Source organism: Phyllobates terribilis, unplaced genomic scaffold (assembly GCF_046119375.1).
Source record: "Phyllobates terribilis strain yellow unplaced genomic scaffold, ASM4611937v1 Scaffold_2__4_contigs__length_985480577, whole genome shotgun sequence".
NCBI lineage: Eukaryota > Metazoa > Chordata > Amphibia > Anura > Dendrobatidae > Phyllobates > Phyllobates terribilis.
The window spans coordinates 71,214,571-71,239,358 of record NW_027362762.1 but is presented as its reverse complement, the minus strand read 5'-3'; the positions used below and the strand labels follow the sequence as shown (position 1 = coordinate 71,239,358).

General features: G+C 42.1%; 1 protein-coding gene across 1 annotated transcript in view; it reads right to left on the bottom strand.

Moving 5' to 3' along the window:
* The window catches only part of PDGFD (platelet derived growth factor D), a 256,512-nt gene extending 233,093 nt beyond the window's left edge, over window positions 1–23,419 (bottom strand). The window contains exon 1 of the mRNA XM_073662109.1: window positions 22,719–23,419. Coding sequence (XP_073518210.1) covers window positions 22,719–22,830 — 112 coding nt within the window. The 5' untranslated portion in view covers window positions 22,831–23,419. The remainder of the gene's footprint in view (window positions 1–22,718) is intronic.
* Window positions 23,420–24,788: the final 1,369 nt, after the last annotated feature.

Here is a 24,788-nt window from a genome sequence, read left to right as displayed (position 1 = left end):
TTTATCATCACTTGGAAAGTGCTTGTCAACTTCACACTATATAAATCCATGCAACCGGCATGGATTTATACAGTGTGTGAATGTCAAAAAATAAAAAATAAATCTATACTTTACCCTCTGATGGCCCCCGACTTTAGGACCTTCCGACGTCAGCGTCACGTGACCCGTCACATGACTCTGACGTCAGCGAAGGTCCTTCATTCAACCGCGAAGTGCCCGGGAAGCCGGCAGGACGCAGCGCGGGCCGTCAGAAGGTGAGAATATATATATTTTTTATTTTATTCTTTTTTTTTTAATGGTACCTGGGTCTGGATGAGAGTCCTCTCATCCACACCCGGGTACCATCCGCACATGACCGCATGAAAAGCGCATCAACATATACAGTGATGCGGATTCCATGCGGTCTAATGCAAGTCAATGGCGGCAAAAGAGCAGCGTTTCCGCAAAATTAATTGACATGCTGCGGATTTTTGACCGCAGCGTTTACGCTGCGGAAAAATCCGCATCATGGGCACAGCACATGCGGATTTCCATTGGGGAACATTGCTGCCCTTCTACCATGCGTTTTTCATGCGTTTCCGCGGCGTTTACACAACTGCAAAAACGCCGCGGAAACGCATGAAAAACGCATCGTGTGAACTCACCCTAATACTCAATTTTGCCCAAAAAGTTACATTAAAGGGTTTTTGAAAAATTCTACTAGGAAATTCTCAGTTCATTCGCACCAGAAAAAGTCATCTACGAGAACTTCCCTCTGGAGGACCATCCATGCCTGTGTCTTATGTTGACTTTCTATTGATTTTAATGGTCATATTCTATTTTGCTTCCCCTGTGGAGGCGCTGTTGCAAATTTGAACACTTACTATCGGACTTCTCTGCAGATTTTAGGTGATGGCAGCTTATTTTTAGAGATAATTCTATGTAGACAATGACCAATAATATCATGGAATAATTCAAGGAAGTCACCATTATAGTGTCAACAAAGGAGAAACAGTGAAGGTTAGTGTTAGGCTTTAGTAGAATCATTAGAAATGCTGATGTTCTTGTTTTAAATTGAGCTATATGAGAATGTACGCACTCACATAAAATAGCCAACATATCCACTGTACAAATAAGCAGAGCCTCATAGGGAACACTGCTTGTATTCAGAGTGAAGATTTGGCACTAAGACTATCCCACCTACATCCAAAATAAAAAAGGGGAAAATTCTACGAAATCTCCTCCAAGCTGCAGAAGTAAATTATAATTAGTCTACAATCCCAACCTGAAAACACTGCTATTTTGTGATGTCATGTACTTACTATATTTATAAGATTAGTCCCGTCTTGTTACATAGGTAAAATTGCAAAGTGCTTGTAAAAACAAGCAATTTTGCAGTTCACTTGGATTTAAAGGTAACCTGTCACCTCCATGCTAGGCTGGTTTACTGTAGGAGCCTCGCTGGCTTCCAGCCACCAGGATGGTGTGGGGAGCATTTACAGTCACTGCCTACTACACAGAGAGCACGCTGTAATTACTCACCCTGCACCTTAACTGACAACCAGTTCTGCACACACTGCGCAGCTAAATGTCAAAAAAGGTGGATGGCAAGTGACAACAGTACGCTCAATGTATATAGAGGCTTGGGACTATTGCCCCTATGGCTGGAGAATATAACTTAATTTTCTCCCTGCATATGCTTGCTTCTAGTCATCGGCTGACTAAGCACAAAGTATTTTTTCTTCAACCTCAGTCCTTATGTGTAGTCAGCCGAGGAGAAGATTTATTTATTTTTCTATGACAACGCTTCTCCAACACCTTATCAGTATGTGTGCTCACAATACAGCTCCCCTGTCAGTTGAGACTCAGGTCTCAGGAGATGTATTTCCTCAGACGGCAGCCTGTTCCTGACACATGACTAGGACAGGTGGCTGTTTGAATTATGTATCGGGGGCCAGAGCTTCTCCAGTACCTCATCGGTATGTGTGATCACCATACAGTTCCGCTGTCAGTTAAGACACAGGTCTCGGGAGCTGTATTTTCTCAGACTGCAGCCTATTCCTGACACATGACTAGGACAGGTGGCTGTTTGAATTATGTGACAGGGGCCAGTGCTACTCCAGCACATGATCGGTATGTGTGCTTACCATACAGCTCCTCTGTCAATTGAGACACAGGTCCCGGGAGCTGTGTTTCCTTAGACTACAGCTTGTTCTGGACAGATAATTAGGACAGGCTGCTGCTTGAATTATGTGATGGGGCCATTTTAGGACCGTCTCAGAAACCCTTTTAATAGGGTACTCTCCATTTAACTTATCTGAAAAATGAAAAAGGAGTTTTCTAAACTGCGCTCCCCTAAAAAATGTATTGTATTAGATTAGAAAATCACAATTTTCTTTTTCAATAAGCACTGCTACTCTTGGCTATTGGCCATTTCTGATATTGCAGGCTAGCCAATTAACTTAAAGGGGTTTTCTGGAAATAGAAAAAATAAAATAAAAAAGAAAGAAAATGTCATTATGAATAAATTCTTAAATACCTATAATTAGCCTGTAATTAGAAAATAACATTTATTTTGTCTATAGCGATAATTACCATAGTACCTTAAAATGCCCACCAATTTGTTACACCTGTCATAGAATGGTGTACAACAGGATGCGCTGTTCCTGCAAATAGTCGGCCATGTTTCTTCTATCATGGTAGTGTAAGGGGGAAGACCGGGGTGTAAGTACTTTCAGAACAAGGGATCCGCAACTTCCGGGCCGTGCCTCTTGTTGCAGGGGGAAGACAGACTGCGAGACAGGAGTTAGGTGACCGGGAAGCTAGGAGTGTGTCCAGAGAGAGAGCTGAGGAGTCAGGTGACCGGCGGAGCTAAGCTCATGTCTAGGAAGAGGGTGGAAAAGTAGTTTTTGCGTGGGAAAAGCGACAGTGGGAGCCAAGCCCGACTAGAGGGAAAAGAGATGCAGGATCCCTGGAGGTGCACTGTTATGGACTAGGGGCTCAACGGGTCAAACCGGAGACCGCTCGCTGCCGCCAGAAGACGGAGCATTGTTTAGGTGGGGAAGCCGGAAGAAAGCAACACCGGCACCAGCCGGCAACAGGAGCAAGAGTCAGCTAAGTGTAAAAACTGCCAATTACAACCATGTTGACTCTGCTACATCTAGCCCAACTGTGGATTGTCAGTTATAGCATATTACCTGCTACTTCCCTTGTTGTCCCCATATTTCCCCTGTTACTTACTGCGTGGAGATTGACCCTGTTACAGTAAATCCCCCTTGTTTATTAACCCTGTACTGGCTGCTCTGTGTTTCTGTGTCACAGCATCTAAAGTACCTGTGTTACAGTAGTATTGATATAAATGTTCACGGCTTGCCAAGTGAATGTAGAAGTTCTCTGACATTATGTGACCTCAGATTTGCGCATCCCTAGAAATAGCGATCAGGACGCAGCCATGAAGCACACAAATACATGATGTAATTATTACGTAAAGTCCTGAGGATCTATAAAGGAGGTACAGTGTAGGTGGATATCCTCCGTAACCCACACAGGACATTGGGAAGGAAGTCCTCTGACTATGGGCCATCTGGCTGCCTTTGTACACCCACCTTTGATCGGAAGCTCCAGGGTTTTAATGATATTGTCATAATACAAGACATAGAAGGAAAACAGGAAAAATAACATCACTATTTTTTGCGCTTTCTTCCCATGAGAATAAAGCAGACATTATTTCCCATGTCTGACCTTTACCAGTTCTGGGTATTTTTGTTGGTTATCTCTCTAGAATAAGAATATTATTTTGCTATCTGTATACTATGTACTTTTATGGGCTTTTTTAAACAATGGCCATGCTGTTGTCCCGATCTTTAAGCTGGGGAAAACGTTACAGGTTATTGTCAACGTGATCATTCTAAATCCTAATATGGAGGTTTTTCCTTTTATGTTTTTTTTTTTACTACTATAAAAATGTTAAAATGTAAAAATAGTTGGATCCAGCTTGTCTGTGTATTACATGTATTTAATTAGCCCGCTTTTTGTCAGAAAAGATTGCAATGGTGAGACTATTCCTATAAGCAGTCACTATACAGATAAAAAAAATAGGAACAGAGAAAAAAACTGTGGCACTCACCCCGTGGCTAAAAAAATATTCCTTTATTACATACCCGGCGGAGGATACAGACAGAAAAAAGAGCGGATGTTTCATCCTGCCAAGCGCTTCATCTGTGGTTACATCCGTAATTTTTTTAGCCACGAGGTGAGGGCCACAGTTTTATCTCTGTTCCTATTTTTGATATTGCCTGTCTCCTGTTGAGCACCACATGTGACTTTATTATAACTGACTCAGGACTTAAAGTACTCACTTGCCGAGCTGCTCCGTCTACTTGTAGCGGCCGGGGCTTGGTACTGCACATCTGCCTCCTATTCAAATCAATAGGAGGCGGATGTGTAGTAGCCTGTGGCGGCCACTACAACTAGACGGAGCAGCTCAGCAAGTGAGTACTTCCAGCCGGCAGCCACCGATAACAGCTGATCAACGGGGGTGCCGGGTATCGGACCCCAGCCAATCACACATTGATGACCTGGCCTAAAGATAGGTCATCAATAATAAAGTAGTGGACAACCGCTTTAATAATATTTATCTCAATATGTAACTCCATTAATTTGATTGAAATTACTAGTAGTGCCGAGTCTGCTGTCCTATCCTCTTTTCATTCATTGGTCACTATGTAAGGGAGAAGACTGGGGTGTAAGTACTTTCAGAACAAGTGATCCGGAACTGCCGGGGCCATGCCTCTGGTTGCAGGGGCAAGACAGACTGCGAGCACAGGAGTCAGGTGACCGGGAAGCTGGGGGCATGTCCAGAGCGAGAGCTCAGGAGTCAGGTGACCAAGGAGCTGGGGGCGTGTCTAGGAAGAGGAAGAAAAAGGAGGTTTGCGCGGGAAAGCAGGCAGTTGACAGTTGGAGTCAAGCCCGACTAGAGGGAGAAGAGACGCAGGGTCCATGAAGCCGAGCAAGTGAGGTGCAGTGTTATGGACTAGGGGCTCAGCGGGTCAAACTGCCCGCTGCCACCAGAAGACGGAGCATTGTTTAGGCGGGGAAGCCAGAAGAAAACAACACCGGCATCAGCCGGCAACTGCCTTGTGGGGAACAAGAGTCAGCTAAGTGTAAAACTGCCGATTACAACCGTTTCGACTCTGCTACATCTAGCCAAACTTTGGATTGTTGGTTACAGCCTGTTACCTGTTACTTCCCTTGTTGTCCCCATATTTCCCCTGTTACTCCCTGTGTGGAAATTAACCCTGATACAATAAATCCCCCTGTTTATTAACCCTGTACTGGCTGCTCTGTGTTTCTGTGCCACTGCATCTAAAGTACCTGTGTCACAACTATACAGATGTATATGATGGTCCCTGTAGGGTCAGAACATGTTCTCATCTGATAGATAATAGTATATGATAAATAATCTGTAAATCACTTTATTTAAAAGTATTTTGCCTAAAGCCCCCAATACATATCAGACTAATGTAGGCGGAATCGCCAATATCAACAGGTTCGACCGGCTTTCTAATGTGTATGGGGGCACCGGCCGACTGATGGTCAGGACAGATATCAATCTCGCATGTCTAGTTTCGGATGGCCGATCACTTTGTTTTCTGAGAGATAAGCCACCGGCCAACGTGCCAGTTGAGGGATTTCTCATAGAGAACACATAAGCACTTGGCCGAACGAACGCTCCTGCCGAAGCCCAACAGCTTAGATGGCCTTCGGCAGAATAATATCATTCACACCATTCTTCGATCTCAGCCATCTCTGTGTGAACGTGCTCTTACACATTCTATGTATATCAACTTATGCTCCAACTCATTTATTTGTTTTTGCTGTAGTTTCTTGTACTTTGTACAAACCGAGGCCTGGCTACCCCTTTCTGAGCTAGGCATTTAACTATATAACTTCCTATGGGCAGTTGAGTCCCTGTCCTGCTTTGCACTTATCTACATTGAGATCGGCTGACATAAGGTTAGATTTTAATACTAGAGACATGATAAGACTGTCCTGATTGGGTACACCTTGTCGCGGTAGGACGGCTTTTACCCTTTTTTGATCAAAATAGTGTTAACTAAGTTCCCTATGTTACTTACATGTACTGTTACTATTTACTTATGCTAATTGAGTTTTTTTCTTGGGTTTTGTCTGTGAAAATACCTTGTGTGCATACCAAGTTATGCTCTGGCTTATTTCTTTGGTTTTGGTGTAGTTTCTTGTACTTTGTACCAAGAGGGGCGATGCTCCTCTTTTTCTACCTGGGCATTTCATCTACATAGCTTCCCATGGACAGGTGTCTGCACAGTCGCACCCAGGTCCTGCTCTGCCCTTATCTACATTGGGGCCGGCTGACACAAGGTGAGGTTTTAATACTATAGACAGGATAGGACAATGCCCGATTTGGGTACACCTTGTCGCGGTGGGATTTCTTTTAAACTTTTTTGATCAAAATAGTGTTAACTTAGTATCCTATGTTATTTATATGTACTATTACTATTAACTTATTACAAGGTATATGGTCATTTTGTTTTGTTTTTTTTCTTGTTTTTTTTCGTATATATGTTGTGGGTATCATGCAGCACGTTCTATGTACCGCCTATAAACTTCCATCTCTCAGCTACATAAGATAATCTCCAATACCTGAAATTAGAGTATCCGGCGACATAGTATACCCCAATACATTTTAGTATTATCCTTATAAGCAAAACAGAGTGAACAGATATAATAACAGCATGATGAGCACCGCCAGTGATTCCCATTGATTTCCTATACTCGCAGTGCTGAATCATGGTGTATTCTCCATTGTGTCATTTGGCTGAGTGCAGCAATCCACTGTCATAGATCTTCTTTATGGTGAGCAATGCAGCAACTCTGGCTGGTGCTTAGGGTGTAATACTTGTCCTCCTTTTTACACATAGGAAATACAGCAAAGATTTGAGTTCTAACATTAAAGGAGCTTTCCACTTTCAGAAAACTTTACATTATAAACTCATAGCAGATAGTTTTCTAAAAGTGGACAATTCCTTTGAGCTATTAAAAAAGGTTTGGGAAGAATTTTTACTTCTTAGTAAAACCTGTCTGTGACCTGGACTGTTTAGATTTCCTTCCTAACCAACTTGCCTAAAATTGGACACACGCATGAAATATACTTGGCCGATCCCAACACTTTTGGTGGGATCATCTAGTTAAGGTGCACATGACTGCACAAAAATAACCACCGACTGGCTACATATTTGCTGATCGGCGGTCTTTTAAAGCACCATTCCAGAGTATTTTCTATTGCAGTGCTGGAGTGGTGCTACTAATGTAAAGTCCCTACTAGTGATGAGCGAGCGTGGTTGGAAAAATGGTTATCCGAGCATGCTCGGGTGCTAACCGAGTAACTTAGGTGTGCTCGAAAAATAAGTTTGAGTGGCCGCAGCTGCATGTCGTGCGTCTGTTCAACAGCCCCACCACATGCAGGGATTGCCTGTTTGTTGCATGTGAAGAATGGCCCCACTATCTTTGTACGCCATATACCGCACCATACCATCAAAATACGAGATGTGCAGCAAAAACTTTGGTCAAAAACTCATGAAAGAATAAAGTTACATTAAAACCAAGCACACCTGTCACGCTGTCTCTGTATACTGGAGGTAGGGGGCCTAAGCTGACCCTAAGCTGGGGCCCTGACTAATCCCTCAACCTGGAGGTACTGTTAAAGGTACAGAGGTCCAGGCCGCCAGCGTAACCCCTACCTCCTGAGGATCCCTGCACCTAAGTAATCTAGTCCTGAGAAGGACCCTGATCACAACAAAAGGGGACAAGTAATAATATGCCCACACACAGTACTTAGACGAACGAGACAGTACAAGGGAAAAACCAAAACCACCTTGCATACAAAAACTACACAACTACAACAGAGGGAACACCAACGGGAAAGGAGATAAATGATAAAGCGAGGAAGGGAAAAAACTCTCCGAATACACTTATCTCTGAAACTCCAAATACCACGATCCGCTCTGTTAGTCTGCATGAAATGCTTTCACCGACACTTCCCTAACAGACCGGCAGGCATTTGAAGGAGTCTCACTACAGCAGCATTGATTGCAGCTGGGCGAGGCTGGACCTCGTCTAGCACAGAGAGAGAGAGAATTAACTCCCTCACTGCCGAAAAACACAAAGCACCAAAAAGTCAGCTGCAAGAAGTCAGGCTGTGTAATCGTGACGATCTTCGTGGCGACACACCCGTGACAGTACCCCCCCTTCTACGAGGGGCCTCCGGACCCTCAGGGCCAGGTTTATCCGGGTGAGTCGTGTGGAAGGCCCGAACTAATCGGTCTGCGTTAATATCCGACGCAGGAACCCACATCCTCTCCTCAGGACCATACCCTTTCCAATGAACCAGGTACTGAAGGGACCGGCGATTAAAGCGTGAATCGATGACCCTCGATACCTGGAACTCCAAGTTACCATTGACCACCACTGGAGGGGGAGGTAAAGGTGACGGTACCACCGGCGCCACATACCTCTTAAGCAACGATCTGTGGAACACGTTGTGAATTTTAAACGTAGGGGGGAGGTCAAGACGGAATGCCACCGGATTAATTATAGAACTGATTCTGTACGGCCCGATGAACCTGGGACCCAGTTTCCAGGAGGGAACCTTAAGTTTTATATTCCTGGTAGACAACCATACCCGATCGTTCCCACTTAGGTCCGGACCAGACACTCTCCTCCTATCAGCCATACGTTTGTATCGGTTCCCCATAGTATTCAGATTCTTCAGCACCCCTCTCCATACTGAAGCGAGTGATGAGGAAAATCGTTCCTTCTCAGGAACCCCCGAAGAGCCCCCCCTACTGAAAGTACAAAACTGGGGGTGAAAACCATATGCCCCAAAAAACGGGGACTTACCAGTGGACTCGCTCCGCCTATTATTAAGAGCAAACTCTGCCAGAGGTAAGAAAGAAGCCCAGTCCTCCTGGTTCTCTGACACAAAAACCGGAGATATGTCTCCAAGCTCTGGTTCATTCGTTCCGTCTGACCATTGGTCTGAGGATGAAAAGCCGATGAGAACGACAAATGCATCCCCCGCCGTGCACAAAACGCCTTCCAGAACTTGGACACAAACTGAGACCCCCGATCAGACACCACCTCGGAGGATACCCCGTGAAGCCTCACAATCTCCCCAATGAACACCTGCGCAAGAGTTTTAGCATTAGGGAGAGCAGGAAGAGCGACAAAATGTGCCATCTTGCTGAACCTGTCCACTACAACGAGTATGACCGTTTTACCCGAAGACGGAGGGAGGTCCGTAATAAAGTCCATAGACAGATGAGTCCAAGGACGCTCCGGGATCTTCAAAGGTAAGAGGGCCCCAGACGGACGGGTATGTGAGGTCTTAGAGCGCGCACAAACCCCACAGGACGCGACAAAAGTTACCACCTCCTTATGTAAGTTAGGCCACCAAAACCGACGCGAGAGGAGATCCACAGTTGCTTTACTCCCCGGGTGTCCTGCAAAAACTGAGTTATGGTGTGCCTCGATCACCTTTTGTCGCAACTGATCTGGAACAAACAGTCTCCCCGGAGGTCCAACAGGGGCGTCCCCCTGAGCCTCCAATACCTCCTCCTCCAGCTCAGAGCATACTGCCGAAACCACCACCCCCTCCTGAAGGATAGGAATCGGGTCGTCCGTATTCCCGGCCCCAGGGAAACTACGAGATAAGGCATCCGCCTTTACATTTTTTGACCCAGGACGATATGTAACGACAAAATTAAACCTGGTAAAAAACAATGACCACCTAGCTTGTCTGGGATTCAGACGTTTCGCGGACTCCAGATATAGCAGGTTCTTGTGATCGGTGATGACGGTGACCGGATGGACTGCCCCCTCCAAAAAATGGCGCCACTCCTCAAAAGCTAACTTAATGGCCAAGAGTTCCCTATTGCCGACATCGTAATTCCTCTCGGCGGACGACAATTTTTTAGAGAAAAAGGCGCACGGATGCCACTTACCAGGGGACGAACCTTGTGACAATACTGCTCCCACCCCTACCTCGGAAGCGTCTACCTCTACAATGAATGGCTGTGACGCATCAGGTTGAATGAGTATGGGTGCCGAGGCAAAACATTTTTTCAAGGAGGAGAATGCTTGACAAGCCTTGTCAGACCACCTAGAAAAATCCGTCCCCTTTTTAGTCATGTCTGTGAGAGGCTTAACCATGGACGAGAAATTACGAATGAACTTCCGGTAATAATTAGCAAACCCCAGGAAACGTTGTAGTGCCTTAAGATTCTCTGGCCGATCCCACTCAAGAACTGCCCGCACTTTCCCAGGGTCCATACGAAAACCGGACGCTGAAACCAGGAAGCCTAAAAACTGGAGTTCCTGTACGGCGAACACACACTTTTCCCATTTGGCATACAGTTTATTATCCCGCAAGATCTGTAACACCTGCCTAACGTGCTCCCGATGAGACACCAGATCCGGCGAGTAAATTAAGATATCATCCAGATATATGACAACAAACTGTCCCACCAGGCGGCGAAAAATGTCATTAACAAAGTGTTGGAACACCGCCGGGGCATTAGTCAGACCGAACGGCATGACAAGGTTCTCATAATGCCCCTCCGGAGTGTTAAACGCCGTCTTCCACTCATCCCCCTCCTTCATCCTAATCAGATTGTACGCCCCCCTGAGATCCAACTTAGAGAACCATTTGGCGCCCACGATCTGATTAAAGAGATCAGGAATAAGTGGGAGCGGATACGGATCTCGGACCGTAATCCGATTAAGTTCACGGAAATCCAGGCAAGGGCGTAGGCCTCCATCTTTCTTCTTAACAAAGAAGAACCCCGCAGTCACCGGTGAAGATGAAGGTCTAATATGCCCCTTAGCCAGACTTTCTGAAATATAATCCTTCATGGCCTGCCTCTCAGGACCAGAAAGGTTATACAACCTAGCTTTAGGTAACTTGGCCTCAGGGAGCAGTTTTACAGAACAGTCATACTCGCGATGAGGAGGTAGTTCCTGACACCCTTTCTCCGAGAATACATCCTCAAAGTCCGCCAGAAATGGAGGTAAGACCCAAGGAGTAACCGCACCGATGACCGTGTTCATGCAGTTTTTATTACAGAATTTACTCCATTGGCTTATCTCTCTGGTTTGCCAATTAATAACCGGGTTATGCTTAGTTAACCAAGGAAGGCCCAACACTATAGGAGTGGGAAGACCCTCCAACACGTAGCAAGACAACAGTTCTTTATGTATCGCCCCCACTTGAAGTTTTACGTCATGCACAGCTTGCAAAAAACTTCCCTGACCGAGAGGCCTGGCATCGATCGAGAATATGGGGATGGGTTTAGCCAACTCACTCAATCGCATACCTTGAACCCGGGCAAACCGAGCATCAACCAGATTAGCCCCGGCCCCACTATCCAGAAGAACAGATATCCTCTCAGTTCTCGTACCCACCACCACCTCCGCCGGTACGAGAAACTGAGACGAACCTAGGGACGAAATACCTACTCCCAGATTGCCGTCCACCACACAACCTGGGATCAACAGTTTTCCGACGACTCTACACTCTGTAAGGGACGGGATGGACACCCCCCAATAAAATGTCCCTTTCTCCCGCAGAAGAAACACCTTCCTGTCTTATGGCGCACCACCGGTCCCCTCCCCCGAAATGATGTCCCTCCTAATTGCATAGGCTCCTCTGGACTGACCAGGGGAACCACCATATGAGGGGACCTTGTAGGAGGTGGAGTCATCACAGGGGGTAGAGTTATCCCGCACCTCTCCCGAAGCCGTCTGTCAACGCGAATAGCAAGGGCCATAGCGGCTTCCAGTGACGCGGGAGAGTCATACTGTGCCAACACATCCTGTAATTTGTCGGATAAACCTTGACAAAACTGGCTCCTAAGACCTGGGTCATTCCACTGGGTGTCCGTGGCCCACCTACGGAACTCCGAACAGAATTCCTCCGCCGGACGATCTCCCTGCTGAATCCTACGTAACTTAGACTCAGCAAGGGAGATCCGATCTGGGTCATCATATACGAGTCCCAGAGCAGCGAAAAACCTATCCACTGACTGGAGAGCCGGGGAGCCCGGGGGAAGAGAGAACGCCCAAGATTGTGGGTCCCCTTGTAGGAGCGAGATGACAATTCCCACCCTTTGTTCTTCACTCCCCGATGACCGAGGCCGCAGCCAAAAGTACAACTTGCATGCCTCCCGGAAAACAAAAAACTTGTCCCGCCCCCCAGTGAACCTGTCAGGGAGAGCTACTTTAGGCTCTGGTCCGGCTTGCTCCTGGAGATACAAAACCTTGGACCTAACGTCCGCCAGCTCCATGGACAAACTCTGCAACTGCCGAGCTAGACCGGCTACTGGATCCATGGTAGCTGGAGAAAAACTAAGTGGTCGGTGAAAATGTCACGCTGTCTCTGTATACTGGAGGTAGGGGGCCTAAGCTGGGGCCCTGACTAATCCCTCAACCTGGAGATACTGTTAAAGGTACAGAGGTCCAGGCCGCCAGCGTAACCCCTACCTCCTGAGGATCCCTGCACCTAAGTAATCTAGTCCTGAGAAGGACCCCGATCACAACAAAAGGGGACAAGTAATAATAAGCCCACACACAGTACTTAGACGAACGAGACAGTACAAGGGAAAAACCAAAACCACCTTGCATACAAAAACTACACAACTACAACAGAGGGAACACCAACGGGAAAGGAGATAAATGATAAAGCGAGGAAGGGAAAAAACTCTCCGAATACACTTATCTCTGAAACTCCAAATACCACGATCCGCTCTGTTAGTCTGCATGAAATGCTTTCACCGACACTTCCCTAACAGACCGGCAGGCATTTGAAGGAGTCTCACTACAGCAGCATTGATTGCAGCTGGGCGAGGCTGGACCTCGTCTAGCACAGAGAGAGAGAGAATTAACTCCCTCACTGCCGAAAAACACAAAGCACCAAAAAGTCAGCTGCGAGAAGTCAGGCTGTGTAATCGTGACGATCTTCGTGGCGACACACCCGTGACAACACCACTGTTTTTCTTATGAAATTCTCAATAAGTTTGATGTGTCACATGACCCTCTTCCCATTGAAAAAAATAAAGTTGGATCCAAAATGGCCGAATTCAAAATGGCCACCATGGTCACTACCCATCTGGAAAAGCTTTCCCCCTCCCATATACTAATGTGCCACAAACAGGAAGTTGATATCACCAACCATTCCCATTTAATTTAGGTGTATCCATATAAATGGCCTACCCTGTATAAATGGCATCACAGAACAGTCACATAATGCAAAAAGGGGCTTATGAAGGTGCACAGATTAGGGTGCAAGCAGGGCAGGACATTTACCCAGAGCTCAGTTATTTAACTACAGTATGTGAAAGAGGGTGCAGGATGAGCGTCTCTGGAAAGCTTGCAGGTGTCGGCTGTTGTGACTTCATACGTTGTATCTCTCTGTCAGGATGGATAGAAGAGGCACAGACATTATCATCACTGTCCCCATTGGGGCTCACAATCTACATTCCCTATCAGTATGTGTTTGGAGTGTGGGAGGAAACCGGAGGAAACCCACGAAAACACGGGGAGAACATATAAACTCCTTGCAGATGTTGTCCTTGGTGGGATTTGAACCCCAAGACTGGAGTGCTAACCACTGAGCCACAGTATAATGCTAACCACTGAGCCACTGTGCTGCCCTTGTATAGGTAATGTGTATGTAATATGTATGCATGTGTTTGTAATGTGTGTATGTATATTTGATTAAAATGTACTGTATAACTATGCATATACATGTGTGTGTTATATGTATGCATGTGTTTATATTGTGCACTTATATGTGTAATGTGTGTAAAGGTATATCAGTCTGAAGAATACGTTCTGTATAATTATGAATAGAAGTGTGTGTTATTTTTCTAATGTGTATGCGTATGTGTGTAATGGGCATGTAATGTGTGCATAGGTATTGTATGTGCATGTATGTACAATAAATGTAGGCCGTAAAAAAAAAAAAAAAAATCATTATATTCGCCTCATGACGCATGACGTGACCTTGCACACATACACAGAACTGTCCCAGGCCTCATCGGAGCCGGGAGTCCCAGCATAGCATGAGGGACCTGGAGGTTTCAGTGCGCCGACCAAAAGATACGAGGACCGGATGGGTGATGGTGAGGAGTGGAGGAGCCAGAGAGGTGAGCGGTAAGGTGAGTATAAGTAATTTTTTTTTATTTTTAACATTTTGATGGCCCTATATGGTTCAGAATTACAAAATGTCCACATTTTGGCAAATGCAGATTTTTGTACAATTCAATACCACTCGAATATATTTACTCATCTCTACCTAACCCCAGCACTGATTGGCAGCTTTCTGCCTATGTACAGTGCACACAAAAAGCAACCAATCAGTGGTGCGGGCGGAGTAATATACAACTCAGCATTCAGAGAACTGCTAGATCTGCAGCAGAGAAATAGGGATGTTATCAAAACAGCAGCAAGCAGCCCAGTAAGTTTCCTTTCCCAAATGACAATTTACAGATATATCACAGGAGGTATCACAGGAGTTTGCCTTCTTCTGAATAAACACAGCAATAAACTAGAGGTATCACAGGAGTAAACACAGCAATAAACTAGTGGATCAACCTTCATTGACTTGTGTCTTTATCTAAAATAGCTACATATTTGGTGATCACCAAGATGATATCATTATTCTCAACAGATCACCGGAGATCAGCAATCTGTGGTCCTCTATTTTTACGGAAGTAGCGATGTCAGGAAGTAGCGAGGAAGTCGTTAATTGGAAGTCGTTCTCCTGCATACAACAGGCCTTTCTGACCTATCACTAAATCTGACCGTAGATCCTTTAAAAGATATTTGACCCCCAAACCTGTCTTTCCTATGTACATTAGTATTGCCCCTATCATCCGCATCTGAGCAGTGCCATTGTTAACAGTAAATAGAATTAATGACCTGTAAGAAAATAACACAATGTAGGGCTCATGTAAACCGCGATAATACGTCTCAGCAAGATTTAATTTGTATGGAGCCTTAATACCTCATCTATGGAAGTCTAAATCCCATGTATGTCCATATGTCTATAATTTTCGTGTTAGAATTCATATGGAATGTGAGCGAGAAATAATCATCTCGGTTTGCCCCTTGGATGCCGTATTATGGAGAATTACATATGCTGTAAGAATTCACCATATGGTGGCACATATAGCACCGACAGACCCCACAGAAATTGACTATCGAAACTCCAAACAGATTCAGTGCACACAGCAGAGACATCTATAAAACAAAAAAATAATGTCGGATCTGTAAAATAAAAATACATATTTTTTAAGAAATTTAATTCACAATAATTTGGTAATTGCACATATTAGAGATACGTCCAGGAGTATCATCGTTTTTGAGGTTGAAGGTAGACATAAGTCCATCGAGTTCAATCTACAGACGGCAGGAACCACCTGGATCAGACGCTAGTGTCCCCATATTATGGGAAAAATTCCTTCCCAACAACACATACAGCAATCAGATGAGTTCCCTGGATCAACGCCCCATCACAGAATCCAGTGCCCATAACCCGTAATATTATATTTATCAAGAAAGGCATCCAGGGCCTACTTGTACTTTTTTAGAGAATTGTGAATAGTGAATCGACCATTACAACATGTTGTTGCGGTGAGTTCCATAGTCTCAGTGCTTGTACAGTAAAGAATCCATGGTCTCATTGCTCTTACAGTAAAGAATCGCCATCTGTGATTATGATTAAATCTTTCCTCTAGACGTAGAAGATGTCCCTTTTTCATCGTTGCAGGCCAAAATGTAAAAAGATCATTAGAAAGATTTCTGTACTGTCCCCTGTTATGTACATTGTAATAAGATTGCCCCTAAGTCTTTATTTTTTCAAACTGAATAACCCCAAGTTTGATAACCCGTCTTCTGCAGTCCTCCCATTCCCTTAATAACCTTGGTCGCTTTTCTCTGCACCCGCTCTAGTTCAGCTATGTCCTCCTTATACACTGGAGACCAAAATTGTACCAGTATTCTAAGTGTGTCCACACCAGAGGCAAAACTATGTTCTTGTCATGAGCATATCTGCCACTTTTCATGCATCCCATTATTTTATTTGCTTTGGCAGCAGCTGTCTGGCATTGGTCGCTAAAGTAGAGTTTGCCATTCATCCATGCACCCAAGTCTCTTTCAGTGATAGTTTTTCCCAGTGTTTTACAATTTTGTACATAATTATACATTTTATTTCCTCTGCCCACGTGCATGACCTTACATTTATGTGCATTAAACTACAATTGCCATTTCTCAGTCCCAGCCTCCAGCTTACATAAATCCTTCTGAAATATTAAATTATCCTCCTTTGTGTTGATTACCCTGCGAACTTTAGCATCATCTGCAAATATTAAAATTCTTCTCTATATGTCCCCTACAAGGTCATTAATAAATCTTAAAATATAAAAAGAAGAGGGTCCAATACTGACCCCTGTAGTACCCCATTGTAAACTATGAGCCAATCCGAGTGTGTTCCATTAATAACCACTCACTGTTTCCTATCACTCAGAACTCAGAGTCCCTTTCCAAAAACATGACAATGAAAAATGATAACTGATGTCTTACATTATTTCCTAGACTGCACTGACTTGAAGTGCGCTAGAGAAGAAGTTAGAAAGGACAAATACGGTTTTCACATAGTCTATCGAGCTCTATTTAAAATAATAGCACCCATTAGATATTTGTGTAATGCAAGGAGAACATTTTTTCATGTATGTTTTAAACACGTGTGAACTAGGCCTTAAAGGGGACTGTTTACATTATACATTACTAGTGTTGAATACAGTATATAGAACAAACAATCAAATATAAGCCAGTTTCGAGTCCCATAGAAGATCAAAAAAGGTAAAAAAAAAATAGTTATTTTCTAAATATTATTGTATTGAAAAATAAAAAAACACAGATGTTTGAATCTCCCCCTTTTTCTACAGTTAAGAATAAAAACAATAAAAAAATAAACATATTTGGCATCACCACATTTACAGAAATCTGGTCTATCAAATTCTAAAATTATTTAACCCATAATATAAACGCTGTAAAGAAAAGAAAAAAAGAGTCAAAAACAACAGAATTGACATTTTTGGTCGCTGAATTTCCCTAAAAAATGCAATAAAAAGTGAGCAAAAAGGTCACATGTATCACAACATGGTATCAATAAAAATGTCAGCTCTCCACACAAAGAACAGGCTCTCATTCAGCTCCATTAACAGAGTAATAAAAAAGTTGCAAGTCTCAGAAAATGGCGACACAAACAAAATTTGTTTTTTATTTTAATCACAGATAAAATATTTATATATATATATATATATATATATATATATATATATATATTATATATAAAAATATACAAGTTTGTTATCGCCGTAATTGTACTAACCTGAGGAATCATGTTTCCAGGCGATTTTTACTACACAATCAATGCCATTAAAACAAAACAACAAAACACAAATGGTAGAATTGTAATTTTTTTTTACAATTTCACTTCACTTGGAATTAGTCTGCTTAATTTCGCACATTTGGTAAAGTGAATGGTGTCATTGAAAACAAGTGCTAATATGCCTTTGTCAATGGCAAATAAATTAAAAGTTTTTGCAAGAAGGAGAACAGAACGGTTATAACAACTGAGCCATCATGTTAACCACTGAGCCATCATGTTAACCACTGAGCCATCATGTTAACCACTGAGCCATCATGTTAACCACTGAGCCATCATGGCGGCATTTCTATAACATGTAGGAATTAAAAATAATTGCCTATAAAAGCATCCTGCTAAATCAGATACTCGGACTGAGCTATTTCCACAAAGCAGTAGCACAGATGACACTATCCGGTACACACATAATCTCAGCACCTGTTCGGGCTGCGAGCCTTGTGAAATTACTCTGACATCGATATGTTCTTGGGTTTTCTGAGATTTGCATGTTTCGGGGCCAGCTGTGCCGAAATACAGTACACTGCCCCAGTATAGAACTGCACGGCATCCAACAATGCCTGACAAAGGATTCACCTCCTCCAGATCTCCTCCGCTATGGGATATTTGTCACATCGAATATTTTTGGAGCTCGTGTCACAATGTAATACAAGACAATGGGAATCTGCACAATCACACAACACAGGTTTACAAATATTGTTGAATTTATACATCATCACCTTTAGGATCAGTCCCCCCTGCCCCTTTAATAACATAAGAAATCCCTTTCATTTTATATCAGCATTACACAGCGGTTTATTAAGAACTGGTACATTTCCAAGTAAGAAGAACTGAGGTCCTGCCAACAAAACTCCACGAAAATTACTTTCCTCATCTAGCGACGCAGCTCAGCCTCATTGACTTTAATCTTACAGACCTGCAATGCCAAGTACAACCTATGGACTGCTCTGGTGCTACCTATTATCTATCCATATATCTATCTACTTATCCATATATTATCAATCCATATATTAATCTATATTTATCTATTATCTATATCTATTAGTCTATCCATATCTAACAATCTATAGTTATCTATCTATTATCTATCTATCTATTAATCTATATCTATCTATTATCTATCAATATATATCTATATATCTATATCTAGAATCTATCTATCCCACATCTATCTATCTCTCTATCTCATATCTATCTATCTCATATCTATCTATCTATCTATTATCTATCTATCTATCTCATATCTATCTATCTATCTATCTATTATCTATCTATCTCATATCTATCTATCTCATATCTATCTATCTATCTATCTATTATCTATCTATCTCATATCTATCTATCTATTATCTATCTATCTATCCCATATCTATCTATCTATCTATCTATCTATCTATCTATATCATTATCTATCTATCTATCCCATATCTATCTATCTATCTATCTATTATCTATCTATCTATCTCATATCTATCTATCTATCTATCTATCTATCCATATCTATCTATCTATCCATATCTATCTATCATTATCTATTTATCTATCTATCCCATATCTATCTATCTATCTATCTATCCATCTATCTATCTATCCATATCTATCTATCTATCTGTCTATCCATATCTATCTATCTATCTATCTATCCCATATCTATCTATCTATCTATCTATCCCATATCTATCTATCTATCTATCCATCTATCTATCTATCTATCCCATATCTATCTATCTATCTATCTATTATCTATCTATCTATCCAAATCTATCTATCTATCTATCTATTATCTATCTATCTATCTATCCATATCTATCTATCTATCTATTATCTATCTATCTATCATTATCTATCTATCTATCTATCATTATCTATCTATCTATCTATCTATCTATCTATCTATCCATCATTATCACATGCATATACGGAGCTTGTGTTTCTGCTATCCCACCTACCCGTCGGACCTCTTAGATTAGGTTTGGGTAAGGCAGGTTTTCTACTTGGGTGGATTCTTTCCGGGTGGATTCTCCTTTCTCTATAGCAATAGATCTATGTTCTCATTATCCTCCAGCTGTGGGAATAATAATTGAGTGCATCCAGTATATGACTGCATTCTTCTGGCAAAACTTTGCTCTAGTTCAGGAAGGTTAAGTACTTAAACATATGAGCAGTAAACAGAAGTATAAGACAAGATTCCTTATCTCGCAGCAAGATATTAACATTTACAAAGTGATTAAGTGACTTCAAACCAATCAGACACAGAGATACAAGAGTCAGGGCAGAGATTCCGGACTTTTTCTGGCAGAGCCCAAACTTTCTAGCACACAGGCAGTACCTGGCAACTCGTGAAATCCGATCACCATGTGCTTTTCGGTTTCCCCCCTCACATAGTTAACATTTTTCCAACTGCTTCTCTTTTCTTTACACAATTTCCATAGTGTTTCTGTGACTTATTAATCTGAAGTTATCTGTCTGCTCTCATCATCAACCATCATTCTATATAACTGTTCTACATAAGTAGCTGTGGGGGGACATTACCCCCTCGCTCGGTTCTTAGAAAATGTCATATATCTTACGAAACCTTTCCCATACTATAGGGGGTGCATATATCACATAGGCAAACCAGGCACATGTCTAGGGCAGCACAACTTGGGGGGCAGCACTTAAAGAGGAATAAGCACCCCCCCCCCCAATTTTTTTTTACATTTTTTATTTTACCATATGACAGATTCATTTTGTAATATATATCAATGGAAACCATTGACATCTAACCTTAGTTTTCATTTAAAAATAGCTCAACTTTTTTCTAATTGACAACCTGATGACATGAAACCATAACGCAATGTGATCAAAGCCTTGGACTATTTTAATGTTGGCATTTTAAAATTTCAGACCCTTTTTGGCTATGTGCATACATTGAGCATTCACACCAGATTTTTCTGCACCAAAAAAACAGTGTTGGCAGGAAAAACACTGCTTATAACACACATATTTTTGATGCATTTTTTTTTTGCGTCCATTTTTTAATCATTCATTTGAATGGGCGAACTCCCAAATTGTTTTTTAAATCTGCACAATGACAGTGCGCTCCCTCACCGGCTCAGATCAGTAGTAATGAGCCAGCAACAGAGCATTATACGAATACCCAGTGTGCAGAGACTAGCACTGCCCCCATAACTGATGTCTCTGAAAGTCGGGTATTCGTCTTTCAGTGCACACTGACAGTGCGCTTTGTTGCCGGCTCGTTACTACTGATCTGAGACGGTGAGAGAGTGCGCTGTCATTGTGCAGATTTGAAAAAAATGCATTGACAGTTAAAATTCGCAAGGAAAAAATAAGCAGCATGTGCATGAGATTTTAGAAATGTCATTTATTTTGCTGGTATTGTAAATTGCAGCGTTTTTTGAAAAATGTGTGGATAAAACGTGGTAAAAACGCAAAGTGTGAACAAGCCCTTAGGTCTTATTCAGACTTCAGTGCTTTTTCTCGTATGTCAAAAAAATTGTACAAAATTCCATTACTGTGCGAGATCCGAATTTTATCAGGTCAGTTTTTCTTGTATCTAAAAAATGGATGTTTCACAAGGTTTCCAGCGGTCAGTGGAAAAAAAGACGGAACCGGGATGCAAGTAGAATGCCATTATTGTGCCGTCCACGTTTTTCATGGGGCCAAAGACAATAATGGATGTTTTATAGGTGACTAGAATGAAAAACTTGGTTCGCAAAATACATGAACATGTGATCAGCCCCATAGACTAAAATTGGTACATCTGGATGAGTCCTAATCAGGGGTGTAACTATAGTAGGTGCCGGGGTTGCAATTACACCTGGGCCCTGGAGACTAGAGGGGCCTAAAAGGTCCCTTTGCACCGTATGAAAAAAACTATTACTAAGACCTGTGAAAGTTGGGGGTCCTGTTAGAGATCATGCATTGGAGGCCACAAGCTTCAAGTTACACCACTGCTCCTAATGGAAATAACTGTCAGCCCAGGAGGTCCATCTCCCTTTTTAAGGAAGCAATGGTGTTAATGTGATTATGCACCTTACCTGGTCTTACTAAGCACTCCTTAAAGGGAACTGGTCATGTAAAAAAAAAATGCTACTAACCTTTAGATATGGGGTTAATCTACAGGATAATAGCACTGAGAGCCCCGCTGCCAGGAGGAAATGAGCTGTATTCTTCCCGGCAGTGTTCAGCTTCCAGTAATAGAGGCAGTGCCAGCTCGGTTTCAGTCACTGGTGAGTGTATAGAGAGCGGCGGAGGTAACGGCACCCCCAACTGACTGACAGCAGGTCCAGCATTAAGCCGGCTGTCAGTCAGTGCAAGAAACCGTGGCGGGACCTGGAAGCTGAACACTGTCAGGGGGGAATAAAGTTCATTTCCTCCAGGCAGAGGGGCTCTCATGGTGTCTAACCTACAAATTAACCCCATATCTACACGTTAATAGAGTTATTTTACAAGACAGGTTCTCTTTAAAGTTTGGGGTACAAATAGATAATTTAAAATAACAGTGAGCAAAAAAAAATAAATAAACAAGTGAAGAAATAAAGTGATCAGATAAAGAAGAGCAAAAGTTGTCAAAATTCATCCAAAGTGGTGTATTGGAAGAAATATCAACCTGGTGAAAGTATTGCACTACGCTAACGACCTAATGCAAACAGCAGAGAGTGCTGGGAGTTGTAGTTGCAATAGATGGGTCCTGCGCACCACTCTGTTGTCCGTGCACGCTTGGTGCAAACCTCCATAAGGTTGTAGCAATAGAGAGAAATCCATGATTTTGCTGGGAGTTGTGGTGTCACAACAACTAGAGCCACAGGTTGAAGAACACTGTCCTGGACCTTTAAATAAAGACTTCCCTGACATCACAGGGGGTCCAACATTTTCACAACAGTTGTTTCTATTGATACATAATGTTCTCCATACACAAAAGATACAAAAGTAACAAACATCCAGGAATGTTCACATCCTATAAACTCAGATACTAATAACTTGGAAAAGTTCACATGTAGAGATAAGTGAAAACACACAAGCAAAAAAACTAAACAGATCTCCATCTCAGGCAGTAAATCTGCAAAGTAATCTGACATGTTAATCACAAGCACAACTTTTCCTAAAATTACTCGGCAGCAGCAGCAGCACCAAGGAGGAACCTTAAAGAAACCCAGCAGCCATGCAAAGACAAAGACTCCACACAGACACTTACCATCTCTCTTTAAATTGGAGCCTCTTATTGCTTTCAGTGTTCCAGTTTGGGATAAAGTTCCTTGACTGCAGAAGTTTGCAAAGATGAGACTGAACAGCAATGGAAACCTCATTGGGAATAGTGGGAAAATGCTCAGTAGGGATGAATCAAGAGGATGTCTGCTCCAGGTAGAACTTGCAAAATGTCTTCTTTTCTTAGGAGAAGAAAAAAAAAATAAATAAAATAAAACCTTCTAGGAAATGTGTTGGCAGTAACAGGTTGGAAAGCTGCAAGATTCCAAAATGCTTCTTCTTATCAATTGCAGCAAGTTGTCCTTGTGGCAGGAGCCTTAATGGAGAAGGAGGCTGAATATTGCAGGACTTCTGCAGCTGCTATCTAGTAGACTTTGAGAAGCTCCCCCTGTGCAGCATGCATTTCTGCAGAAACAGCACATAGCTGGATTTAATGTGTGCTCCCAGATGAGGATAAATGCTGCTGCTGCTGCTGCTGTGTGTGAGAGTCTTGAAGGAAACAGGACTGAGAACAACAGGAAAAAAGCCAGGGGCTGCTCACAACTAACTCCAGGGAACACATTCCCTCAACTACTAAATCAAAGGCAAAGCAAGGAGTGCAGAGGAAATAATCTGCTGACCCCCCTGTTCACCAACTCCCACACTTCACTATTCAGTGCTTCAGTGCCAGCTGTAATGTGAATACAAAGGTGTTATACTGAATACTGGGGAGAGCCGCAGCCCAGCCCCTGCCCGCGTTCCTCAAATCTAGAAATATTCAATTTGTCATTTACTAAGGCCACGTTCACACGTCCAGTATTTTGGTCAGTATTTTACATCAGTGTTTGTAAGACAAAACCAGGAGTGGAACAATCAGAGAAAAAGTATAATAGAAACACATGACTACTTCTGTATTTATCACCCACTCCTGGTTTTGGCTTACACATACTGATGGGAAATACTGACCAAATACTGAACATGTGAACGTGGCATAAGAAAAATCCAGGAATAGGTTTTAAAAAAAAAAAGTTTAGGGGGATATTTACTAAAACTGGTGCTTACTCGGTACTTTTTTATGTGTGTGTACCGCCAAGGGGCAGCGTCCTAATAAGTGTGGTCATCATTGGGTTGTGGTGGAAATGAAGGTAAATGTAGAGTATAGAGAATGATGTGGAAGATGGCTACTGCTGGGAATACGAAGGAAGGAAGGAGAGGGAGAAAGAAAGGAAAAGAAGGGAGGAAGGAAGAAGGAAGAAAGAATAAAAGAAAGGAAGGAAAGAGAGATAAAGAAAGAAAATATGAGGGATAAAGAAGGATAGAGAGAAAGAAGGAAGGAACGAACGAGAGAAAGAAAGCAAGAAGCAAAGAAAGAAAATGATGGAGAAAGAAAGATAAAAAAAATAAATGGTAGTGAGAGAAATAAAGATATGAAGATACACACTTTAAAAGTGTGACAGATAGATATGAGATAGATAGATAGATAGATAATAGATAGATATGAGATAGATAGATAGATAATAGATAGATAGATAATAGATAGATAGATAGATATGGGATAGATGAATAGATATGGGATAGATAGATAGATAGATAGATAGATAGATAATAGATAGATAGATAATAGATAGATAGATAGATAATAGATAGATAGATAATAGATAGATAGATAGATAGATAATAGATAGATAGATAGTTGGATGAATAGATACTGTAGATATGAGATAGATAGATAGATATGAGAGATAGATAGATAATAGATAGATAATAGAGAGATCATAGATAGATAGATGATAGATATATAGATAGATAATAGATAGATAGATATGGGATAGATAGATAGATAATAGATAGATAGATGATAGATAGATGATAGATAGATAGATAGATATGAGATAGATAATAGATAGATAAAAGATAGATAGATGATAAATAGATAGATAATAGATAGATGATAGATGGATAGATAGATAGATATGAGATAGATAGATAGATATGAGATAGATAATAGATAGATAAAAGATAGATAGATGATAGATAGATAGATAGATAGATAGATAATAGATAGATAGATGGATAGATA